The sequence below is a fragment of the Geospiza fortis genome, unplaced genomic scaffold, assembly GCF_000277835.1.
Source record: "Geospiza fortis unplaced genomic scaffold, GeoFor_1.0 scaffold11, whole genome shotgun sequence".
Taxonomy (NCBI): domain Eukaryota; kingdom Metazoa; phylum Chordata; class Aves; order Passeriformes; family Thraupidae; genus Geospiza; species Geospiza fortis.
Window position 1 is genome coordinate 14,491,610 of NW_005054304.1, and position 12,397 is coordinate 14,504,006.

At 36.2% G+C, this 12,397-nt stretch overlaps 1 protein-coding gene across 3 annotated transcripts in view; it reads left to right on the forward strand.

Moving 5' to 3' along the window:
* The window catches only part of TBCK (TBC1 domain containing kinase), an 87,084-nt gene that overhangs the window by 38,593 nt on the left and 36,094 nt on the right, over nt 1–12,397 (forward strand). For all 3 annotated transcript variants that reach the window (XM_005418172.2, XM_031066501.1, XM_031066500.1), the window contains exons 20-22: nt 863–948; nt 7,070–7,106; nt 8,506–8,667. In XM_005418172.2, coding sequence (XP_005418229.1) covers nt 863–948; nt 7,070–7,106; nt 8,506–8,667 — 285 coding nt within the window. The remainder of the gene's footprint in view (nt 1–862; nt 949–7,069; nt 7,107–8,505; nt 8,668–12,397) is intronic.

The following is a 12,397-nucleotide window of genomic DNA, read 5'->3' on the forward strand; positions in this document are numbered from 1 at the left end:
TTGGAGCTTTTAGTGTTCTTTCAGTATTCTAATTAATCCTTTTTGAGGTTGTATGTTAAAACACAATGTATAAATAAAGGTAAAAAGGAAGATGCTGGGTCATTTCCCTGCCTTTTTAAGATAGAGGAAAGGGTTAAGAATGTGTCATTTAACTACCCACTGCAATTTTAACTGCTCTGTGTCTTCTGTGTAGATATAAACTGCGTGGAGCATTGAGATGCCAGCACATTCTGGAAACAGAGTTTGCATTCTCTGTTGCTCCGCTGTTCTCTAGCTGTCCATGCCCTGATTGCTCTGTTCTTGGGAACATGGAGGAAAAGGAATTACCATCTGTTACAAAATTGCAATTATTGCCTCTTCAGTTTTCTTCTAACAGAGTGTGTGACAGTGTGGACAAAACTGAAAGAGGGGCAGAGCGGAGGGAAATCTGTCCCTGTCCTGTGTTCTGCTGTGTGCTTCTCTTCCAATTAAAAGCAATTGTTGTTTAGACAACTTAATGAAATTGTACCCATCAACCTAATAGGCCAGGCTGATGATGTAATAAATTTTATCTTTTATAGTGGATGTTTCTCCTTGCTGGTTACTAAGCAGTCTTTGACTTTGCATGTCAAGCATACATCACAACCTAAGCGTGTGCCAAGTTAAACCATTGTTAAAAATCCAAATTGAGAAGTACTAAAGAAGAAAAATTAAATGTTTCTTCCTCTGTATTGAATGTAATGGTAACAAGGAGTACAGCAGTGGTATTCACTTGCTATTTTATTGTAGGTTTAAAGTGAGTGGCTTTCCTACAGCTCTGTTGTGAGCTGGCAGCATGTGATGGCTTGCGTTTTTGACAACAGTCCTGGGTTTGTCATTTCAGAGTACCTGACAGTGTTTTCCCAGATGATTGCATTCCATGATCCAGAGCTGAGTAACCACCTCAATGAAATTGGGTTTATTCCAGATGTAAGTGCTAAGGATCCTTATAAGTATTATCCAAAGGAATTAAAAAATGGAAAATGAGGGAAACTGGGATGAGATGCCATTCCAAACTGCTTCAGTAGCACTTTGACAAAAGTGAAACTTCCATATTAATAGACCTTCCTGAATATGCTGATAAAATGGTAAAGTTTTGATTGTTATTTTACGTGCTTTAGTCCTTTCTGTTCTGCTGGGATGGTAAATACAATAAAAATACTACTAGCCAGTTATTATAACTTAGATTCATTTTGAAAGGTATAAACAGATCTATTTTTGAAGTGTGGGTTAATAATACAAAAAATTAGTATACTTATAAAGTGCTAATAACAAAATTACTGCAGCTAATTGAATGCTGTTGATTAGCACAAATTACACATTATTTTGCAAGTTATAGAAAAAGTCCATGATCATCAATCTTGTAGATATGTCAGACCTTGGAAAATGCTAAGCACTCATTTGCTGGAGTGTGTCTCAAATGTGGGACAAGTATATAACATAGACTCGAGTTTTATGCTTCCATTGGAAAAATATCTCTTAGATGGAGGAAAATGAAAACTGAGAGCGCAGCCAGAAAATAGTAGAGAGGATGGGCTTTGTTGGAAAAAGCAAAACCAGGCCTTCTTTAGAGCCTCACTTCTAGCTATCACTGTAAATAGTAAAGCTTTCTTCATTTTTTTAGAGGTGTGTATAGTCAAGAAAGCCAAAATAAAAATGTTTCTCTGCCCACAAATACTGATGTTTCTGAAAAGTAGATTGAGACAAAGCCGTAGAGATAACGTTAATTGATATGGTCTATATCATTCTATATTTGGCATTTAGAAATTTGGTAATTACCAGTTGGTCGTAAGAACAGATGATGATGAGAGGTCAAAATGGAAGAAGATAACTGAATTCAGGAGATGTTGATGCAAATTTCATAAGTAAGAAATTTGTATGCATTACTTCTATAAGCAATATAAAGTTTAGCTTATCAGAAAAGCCTTATGCTTATTAGGAAATATTTTAAGTTGGAGCAGCAGGACCAAGCCTCTGAAAGTCCTTTGTTTTACAAAGGATTAAAGAATTTGTGGGAGTTTGGGACTGGCAGATACTCATTATTACTGTTTATTAATATTGTAATAGAAAAGAAAGTATATATCTTCATTTGTAGAGGATGTTTTTAATCTAATAATGTTGTTTGGCTGATACAAATTTAGGAGATACAGTGGTGTTAAAATGAGCAGAAGATAAAGCCAGTGTATTGCCTTATAAAGAGAGGAGTTTGAGAAAGCCACTTGTATTTCAGCTGACACACATCTGAAGAGGACTGGTGGGAAGAAGATGAAATGAAAGTGAGGACAAGGAGGAGTATTCATCTATAGAAAGCCTAAATATTTGGGTAGATGAAGACCAAGCGTTAGCAGCAACTTTTAACATTCCTGAGGGAGGATCAATTTTTTCAGCATCACTATATAAATGCATTAGATGCTTATTTTTTAAAGGCTGCAGATGACAAAACAATTCTCCTGTGTATTTTGTGCAGGATGCTAATTCCCACTAAGGAGTTAGAGATATAATTTCCCTGACCATCTTACAGGTTCTTTTGTGGGCTACTAACCTACACCCGAGCTCTGTAGCAGCCCATCTTGGGTCTTATCTGTATTTCATCAGCTCCTTGTGTCTGCCTATACAGTTATAATTCTCCACTGAAGACTTCAAGGTACAAGTCAGAGGGAATAATTTGAAATCACAAGTTTTGCTATATTTTAGTTTCTGTTGTGATAGTCATTCGACAGCACATAGTCATACATGAGCCTTGTCCCTAAATCTGATAATCTATAGATGATTAAGTAATATAGCAAACAATTGCAAAAGAGGAATATTTTTTTAAAACTCTTGCATTGAATAAAAATGCAGGTTCTAAAATTAACACTAACCTCTGAAGAGAGTTTATCCTTTCTGAATTGTCTGTCAGGGTTCAGGGTTTTTTTATTAAGTAAAAGTTGTTCTGCCTTTTAGATTAGTCAGAGAGGTGATTTTTTTGTTACTGTAACAAGGCAGCATAGGATCCATCAAGGTGAAGGATATGCAGTGTAGTAATGAGATCTGAACCAGAGTTTCGTGCTTGAGTACTAATCCTATCAAAGTAAACCCTGATTAATCTTTCATCATTGAAAGGCAGGCTCTGCTGCAGGGAAGATTGGGTTCCTGGCACCCTTCTCATTTGCTTCAGGTCACGTAGCTCTCAGAATATTGAACACTGCTGAAGCTTGAGTCGTTGGGAGTATTATTAGCTGATGTGGTGCCTGGATTAAGTACATTGCTGTGGCTATGTGATTTACATATAAATAGAGGGATAATATATACAGTGAATCTTAGTTCTTCTTTGCTCACTCTCCCAAAGTTTACACTTTTCTCCACCCTGTATAATGCTGTGTAACACATTCCTTATTTTACTGACTAATTCTAACCCTAAACAGCAGACCATGTTAAAGACGAAAATGAAGAAAAACAAAGTGTACAATGTTGCTAAAAGTGCAGCCATTGCCATAAATTACTCTAAAGCACTTTCAACTGTGAGTTATGGAAGGTAGACACAGTTGTCATCTATCCACTAACGTGGAAGGCAAACTGATTGCAGTTCCTTAATATCATTGTGCTGAAGAGATACCTTAGCTTGGTTTTGGTGATATGCACGAGGTGTCAGTAACAGGGCTTCATCTTAAAAATCCTGCCCTTGAAGTACTTTCTCCATTTGTCCTGTTACACACTTACCTGAAAATGAATTGCTGATATTTTTATATTGTGAAGAAAGTGATCATTCTTCAAATTTTGTTTGTGTAGGTACATCTAGGTGGATAGAATCTAATATTAAAAATGTGATTCCATTTGCCTCATCTTTTGCACCTTTCTGAAACCTTTAATTGTATGATTGTGTAGGCACCATATAGGATTGAAGCTAAGTACATGTGTCTGTATCTCAAATGTGAAGCAGGAAGGTGAAAGATTAGGAGTTTGTAGGATAGACAATTTCCTTTGGAAGGGACCTACAAGGCCCCTGTAGTCCTGCCTGGCCACCTCAGGGCTGACTTAAAGTGAGCTGTTAAGGGCATTCTCCAAATGCTTCAAACACTGGCAGCCTCGGGGCATCAACCACCTCTCTAGGAAGCTTCTTCCAGTGTTACCACCTTCTTGGTAAAGAAAGAGGCTTCCTAATGTCCAATCTAAATCTCCCCTGGTGCAGCTGTGAACTATTCCAACATATCCTGTTGCTGGATCCAGGGAGAAGAGCTCAGCATTTCCCTCTCCACCTCTTCCCCCCTCAAGAAGCTGTAGAAAGCAAAAAAATAGTTTTTATTTACAACTGAAAATTAAAGCAAAAAGCAGCAGTTCAGACAGTTGTTAGAACAACTTAGCAAAATAAAATTCTGCTTATTGTTGGACAACATTGTTTCACACATGCATCAAACAGGAAAGAAATGAAACAGGCATTTAATAGGAGAAAAAAAACCCCAAACCTCTTTATCTTTGGATTTGGCACCTCATATAAACTGCAATATATGGTACAGCTAAAGTATATACAGAAAAAAGTTATACTTTTTCTGTATAACTTATTAATGAAGGGAGCTTTTCCTCTGATTTTAACAAATATAATAATGTAAGACAAGGGGGTGTTTGTAAGCCTGAAGAAGTTATTAATGCTATTAGTAAGCAAGGAAAGGAAAGGCAGAACATGGGTGGCATTACTCCCTGATGCAAGGCAAAATTAAAATTGTGGCTCCTCTGGAGGTCTGTCTAAAAAACGATGTCTTGGTTTTACAAGCTCTTTTTAAATGTGGCTTACTCTCAGGCTGTTCCAGTTTTTCAGATGCTGCTTTGATTACACATTAGGCGTACTTCCCAGCTCGGGAGAGTTAAGTGTCAGGTAAAACCAGAGCCCCCGGAGGTTTCGGGGTTCAGCACGGAGGGTTGAAATCCCCTTTTCCTGGAGCTCGTTATTCCAGTCGCGGCGCGCTGCTGTTGCGGGCAGCGGCCGCTGGAGGGCGCCATTCCCCAGCGCTGTGCGCGGTCCCGCCCGCAGCGCATCCCGAGCTCTGTCCGGGCTCAGAGCGGCTCCTCCTTCCCTGGCGCTGCCCGGGTTGTGCCTTCCCCTTCCTTGCTTGCTAATAGCATCGGTGACCTCTTCGGGCTTACCAACACCTCCTCACAGCATTATTTTTGTTAAAGTTAGAGGGAAAACTAAAAACTCCCTTCAGTAAAAGCTTGCCTGGCACCTACTTAAATTGTTTGACCTACTTTTCATGTCACTGCTGATAGGTTTGGTGAGAATGGTTTAGAGCAAAGCAGTGATTTTCCTTGTGATTACCTTTTAATAATCTTCAAAGCTTCACATTTCATGCATTTTCTTGTTTATTTCTGTGTAAATTCATGCATGATGGATGTGTTTGTGAAATTAGGAGAAAATTAGGATCATTGGTAAAACATTTTAATCATATATATGAAATAGAGGAAATAATTGCTTTTAAATACCAAGGAAATAATGGTTGAGTGGTTTACATAATTTGTACCTTCAAGCAAAGAGGAGCCTCAGGACACTAGGCTTGTTTTCTTGCTGCATGGGAAGCAAGATATTGCATATAAACAAACAGCTAAACAGGTATTAGCTGATCACAACCAGTGCAGGGGATGCTTCAGGAAACGGGATAGGTTACTATTCTTAGAATGCCATCTATTTAGAACATGACATAGATATACTCAGGGAAATAGTATGATTGTATTATAAGATTAATATGATGATAGGAATTGATTTGCTTCGGATTTCCAATGCTTAAAATCAGTTGGTGGTCTGGGGGTCAAGCTTCAAAAAAGCCTGCTGAATATTAAAAGTGGTGAACAGGTCACTGAACCTTCCTTAGTTTAGGGGCAGTATGGGTCAGATCTCAAGCACTCAGATAAAGGCATAGGAATATAATTTAGAGTTGTGCTAAGAAGGTTTTCAGCAAATGTGTACATCATTTAGTCAGACCCATAACCCAGTTCAGAGTTTATGGAATAAGAAGTAATTTATTAACATAATATCAATTATGTTTTCTGCTCCTCATTTATTTACTTCCAGGAAAAGCTCAATGGGAGGATTAATTTGCACTTTTTATGAGTTAAAAAGTAATATATTAAGCTTTATGTTTAACTGTAAATCTTCATAGCACATGAGCCATGCAGTTGAGTAAAATTTAACAATGATCGTCTCGCTCATGCATTCCTAATTTATGGAAACTTTCTGTGCAGTTTGATGTCTTAAGAAAATAGATTCACTTGCCTTTGCCTTACTAAAGGCTTCACCGAAAAATTAGAAGTTCTTAAGGTGTCATAAATGCTTAGCTCTTTCTCTGTATGATGTCTTGAGTATGAGAGTTTGCAGGCATTGAAGGTTTTCTGTAGCTGTTGCAGCAGCACAATCTCGTAGGGGTGTAAGTGCTGAAGCGGGGCACCTTCAGGTGTCACTGTCCCAGGATGGGCACAGTGGAACTGCAGAAATGCTTGGGTGTTACTGAGCATTTACTGAGAATGAGACTGTCCTTAATTGCTTCATTGGCAAGTATGCATTTTAATAAATACCAGTATAGCAGAAAAAGGCAGAGGTGGTTATTTTTTCTCTTGAAAATCATTATTTGAACTTTTAGTTATTTCTAAATAAAACCATTTTCTTCCATAGTCAAAAAGATATAATAAATCAAGTTGGTTTATGCTTTTTCAGGCATCCTTGGCTAATCTTTGCTTATACTATTGAGGATTTCAACAGTTTAGTAGAGCAGGTTTTTGAGTTCTTTAAGACTTTGAAGATTATATTTTGCTAACCAGCCTAGTAAGGGTGGTGATTGATTTTTTTTTTTTTTTTTACTGTTTTCAAAACAGTGTTACAAACTAATAATTTGAAGAATTTGGAGATGAAAAAAGTTTCTGACGGGCTAAGAGTTGTTTGATAGAAGATCTGCCACTGCAGCTATTTTCCTTTCTATCTGAATTCATGCAAAATAGGCAATTTTTGATGTAGTTGACAATTGTCATAGACAACTTGAGTTCTTAAAACTTTTTTTTGTCTTCTTCCCTCCATCACCACCTTTGGCAGCTTTATGCAATTCCTTGGTTTCTTACAATGTTTACACGTGAGTATGCTTTTTTTTCCTCTGATTAAATGTTCTTACATTTCTTAAGCTTAATTTTTCTCACTTTTTCAGTTAAAGCCTTTCTTAATTGGTATGATAGGTCCAGCATTTAGTTAGGGTGCTTATCATTTGCAAGGATGTGTTGTGGAAAACTCAGCAGTGGAAAACTCAGCAGTGCCTGTCACTTACTTTCTGCCCTGATTTGGTAATAATTAATATTTCTCCTGTGGTTTTGAGTTGTTTTTACTGTTAGATTATTATATGTTGTTGCTCTTATTATTGAAGGGATTATTTTACACATGCAGTATTTAGGGTGTGTTCAGAGGAAGCTGTTACCTACTGGAAAAAGATGTAATAATAGTTAAAAAGCAAAACCAAACCACACCACCATCCCCTGCCATCACTCAAATAATGTAAGAAAGAGAGTGACTTTGTTTTTGAAGATAATCATATTTTTATTGCACATTGGCACACTGTTATTCTGGTAGAACTACTTTACTGTATTTGCCTGTATATTAGGAAAAAAGAAGAGCTTTCTAATTTGGTGGATTTTAATTAAAGAGAAGAAAGTTAACAAATCAAGTCTAGAAAGCAATTTAAAAACTTCTTTTCTCAAAAATCTTTGATTTTTTCATGTCATATCAACACTGGCAGATGTTGAATTTAAATTTTCAAAGTGGCAGAATGAAAAGAGCTGATAGATTATTTCTCTGATGAAATATCAGAGACCTTAATGTGAGATTCTTGATTGCATTTTCTAAAGATTTTGACTGTAAAGCACTGGTTCTTGCAGTTGTCCCTGTTTCTCTACCCATCACGAGAATTGCCACATTGGGAAAACCAAGGAGATGTTTTCCTTAAGCAATCAAATGCAATAAAGTCTTAGATCTATTCAGTTGGAAGATAGCATATTTTAAGAGAGCCACCTTCAGCTTTATATGTAAAATCTTGCTATTTTTAATAGGCCTTTTTCCTTGTCTTTCTTTTATTCTACCTTTTTTTTTCTTTATTCTGTTCATTTTTTTGTCTAATTGTAAGTAGTTGATCTTATTGATTAACTTATTGTCATCTTATTGTGAAAAACTGATATACATGCCTTGATATGTAATTGTACTGTGCTAAAAGAAAAATAAATTGCCTAATTCTTGACACATTTGAAATGTGAAAACCCATGTGCTTCCAAGTATTCATTAAGAAAAGATGACCATTATTTACAGAACAATCAAACTGCATATGAACACAAACAGTATCCTGGACAGGTTTGAATCCTCTGTGCTCCCAAATAAAAAAGAAATCACTTGAGATGGGAGAGGAAAGAAATACATAGGCAACTCACTAACCCTGCTATTGTGTGTATATGCTTATAGAGTTTTATTTATTGTGCTTATTCATTATGCAGATGTCTTTCCTTTGCACAAAATTTTTCACTTGTGGGATACATTACTGCTTGGAAATTCCTCTTTCCCATTCTGTATTGGAGTTGCCATACTTCAGCAGCTGAGGGATCGTCTTCTGGCTAATGGATTCAATGAGTGCATTCTCCTTTTTTCAGACTTGCCAGGTACAGAAAATACTGTTTCTTCCTTTTTTCTCTGTCTTTCCCAATGTGTTTCTAAATATATGCTTAGAAATCATGGTAGGTTTAGGCAAATTCACTGCCAGAATGTGTGCATCTTAACTACAATTTATTGTAGTTAGTTGAAGTCTTTTGCTGTCATCAGCAAGAATGCAGTAGGATTGTTATTTCCAGGTGAAGATTGGAGTATTCTGTTGTGAAATTTAGAACTTTTTAAACTCATTCAGAAGCAACTGTTCGTTGTCATGCTACATACAGACACAATCAGTTTATATGAATTTTTAAATAAATTGAGTACAATTCTGAACAGTCCTTTTCCTCTTTGGTGCTGGTATTAGCCTGTTTTCCTTTCAAACATAATTAAAGTTGTACTGTGGAAGTAATTAATGTAAAAGGATTAGGGAAAGCAGTATAGGAAGCCATTGGAATTACTCTGTTAAATATTTCCATTTGAAATTTAAAGCTTGCAGAATAATTTTCAAAACTGTATCAGAGTCTGCATGATCATTGTGCAGATATTCTGTGTCTTTGCTCAGTAGGAGGTGATTAACCTATCCATACAAACTGGTACCTTACAAAAATACATTGCTGTTAACCATGAAGTTTGGAGCTTCCTTCTGAGCAAGTACCTAGTGAGACAGCAGACTGCATTTGATCTGAGTAAGCCATGTCACCTGAAAGGTGTGTTTTACTTTGTAGTGACACAAGTAGGAAGGCTGGTGCACTCAGAACATGCTTATGTTCTTGCATTAATTCCCTCTCTCCTGCTCAGGATCTTACTAATGTAATACAGGTCTTAGGTAAGAGTTTGGCACTGTTTTAAATGTGTGGCTTTTCTTTAGATAACTCTAACTTTGGGGTGATTCCTGTGCTAATTAAGGATTTAGTGAGCTCTATTTGAACTCCCGTGTCTGCAATTCAGTAACTCATTTAAACAGAAATTCTTATTCAGAAGAACTGAAGGAGAGAATGAAGTTTGGAGGAGAATTTAAAAGGTCTTCTTGAGAGTTGCAGTCTTCACAACTGCAGAGTTCACAGAGGTTAGCAGAAGTCTAGGATATGGTACTAAGCAGATGAGGCTGACTCCACAGTTGCATAAGTCAGTGAGTTATCATAAATGAGGCTCTGTGATTTCTTCAAATACTGTTGTCACAAATTGTCTCTCACTGTAAACCTTCCAGATGGGTCTGGATTTCAAAATTTGTCTCCTACTTATTAGTTTGAGATGTACTATCCATTTGCTACTATATTTTTAAATTTATAAGAAAATTTAATTAGGCCATTCCTTATAGTGTAGAATTTTAATTTTCAATATGTATGTTTAGACATTTCAAATGTTCATGGTAAATTTAATGGGATATCTACAGATGGCTGAAATGTGAGTGCTAAACTAAAAGATTGATTTTCTCCCGGCCCTCTCCTCCCCCATGTGTTAACTGTATGTCCTAGTTAAGTACAGATCCATTAATATTTAACTTATTTTCTTGCCTAAGGTAATTTCTCCATATTTTTTCTTTTCCTTGAAGGGTGCTAAATTATAGATTCCAATTTATCTTAAATCAGCTGATTTACTGACAGTGGAAGTATTTTAGGCTGAGGTCATGTATAAGAATACATTAGTTCTTGTAATAAATATGTGTTCATATAATAAAATTAAATCAGTAAAATCTGTAGTGGTATAAGGTGCATGCATTCTGCTGGTTTTAGGTGATGACACTTTACTGATACTCTGGTAGGAAATACAGGTTTCTGAAAAGTTGGGGTTTTTCCTAAATTGGTGGTGTCTGTGATATTTAGGATGTCAACAGTGGCACACTTGAATATTTTGAGATTAATCTAAAGCATTCCATAAAATACTGCTAGTAAAACTTCTAAGAGAAAAAAGAATAAGGGTAAAAGACAATCCTAGTGTGTCTTAAAAGTTAAATGTTGTTGGTCTAGCTTAATCAGTAACTATTTCAACATATAATTCTCATAGCCTTGTGCCTTTTCTTTCTGACCTCTTATTTCTGACTGAAAAGTATTGACTCATTATGCATTTTGTCACCTGTGTCTTCCAAACAAGACTTCTGTTATTTTGGTTACGATAAGTTCTGTGCCAAGGCTGAGAATTTTCTGAAAGTAATTTACAAATAACCTTCATCTGAAAAGATATCACTCCCAGGAAGGGATTATGTAGTTCAAATCATCTGCATTGATTTTAAACTAAAATCAATTGTTGCTCAACAGTCTAAAACTCCTGTAGTTTGTAAGCTTTGTGTGCACTGCAATGGCTTATTGCAGGCTGCCAGCGAGGGCAACTTCCTTTCCAAACTGATAGAGGTATTTTCCTGCAGGCTTGAAACTTTTTGGAACACTTTTAAGATTTCTTGTTTATACAAAACCAAAACCCCACTGCCTAATTTCCAGTGCACTGTATATAACACAAATGGAATTATTGTTTTAAAATAATTAAATAAGATAATTAACATAGTTATTTATTAATTAAAATAATTTTTGAAATTTAAATAATAGTCATGTGAGGAAAACAAAGGGTCATTGTGTCAGCATTGATTACTTGCTTCTGAAAACCCTTTCCAATACTTGTCTCAAAGCTTTGCCCATATTTTATCTATAAAGCCAATACAATTGGGCAACACTTGCTATTTTTGGAAGCTCTGTTGCAAATTTTACTTTATTTTTATGTTGTTCAAAAAATGTCCTAGCAGATTAGGAAATGTATTTGAAAATTTTGATGAAATAATTGGCTAATTAAGAATACTGGAAAATCCTTTTGCAACAAATGTCCTACTTCATTCCTCATGGAGCTGTATGAAGGGGCCATATAAGCAGCTGCTAAATAGAATTAAATAGAATTAGGTTGTTTAGGAAATTACTACCCCAAAAGGCTGGGGGTTTTAAATTTAAATTCTCTGTCATTTATTCTTTCATATTTTTTCCTTGTGTTTAAGGACCTCTGTTAAGTACAAACTTTATTCAAGCCATATAGATTCCAGAGAATATTTAGGAATATTTGAGACAGACAAACAAAACTAATGCTGGACTTGTTGCTAGTATTTTACCTGTAGTTTTGAGACTTAGTAAATTTTGTCTTATTCAGGTGATGCAGAGGGAGCAAAGACATTACACATTACCTTTGTTTTTCCTGCAAGTCTGGAAAATGAAAATTGTAAGGATGACACTATTATGATGAAATTCCTGAAGTACCAACAACAGAGACAGGACTCTGCTTTCAGACCAGTGCTTATTTGTACTAAACCAGCCTGGATACCCCTTAACCTCACATATCGGCAGATTTACAACTCAGAAGGCTTTTCATGCCCTGAGGACAAAGTGTATAAGTCTACTTTAAAACATGCAGTTTTGCTTATAGCTTAGTCTTTAGAATCTTGCAGTAAGTTTGTGTGATGATGTCCATTATTCAACTCAGAAATTATGCTTATTGTAGTTTGACTCGATTAGCAAGTTCATTACCCACTGTACAAGTAGTACAAAGTCTACAGCAGGATACTTCTTTTGTTAGGAAGTATCCAGACACACACACTGCTCTTTGCAAACATTTGAAGGATCCCTAGAGCAATCCACTCCCAGCTGGAATGGGTGCAGTATAGAGCCTGGAAAACAGATCTTCCTCCAGTGATCACTGCCAATATCAGCACTGACATACAGAGATGAGTTGTGGACTTCTGAGAACTGATTAAAAGATGGGGACAGA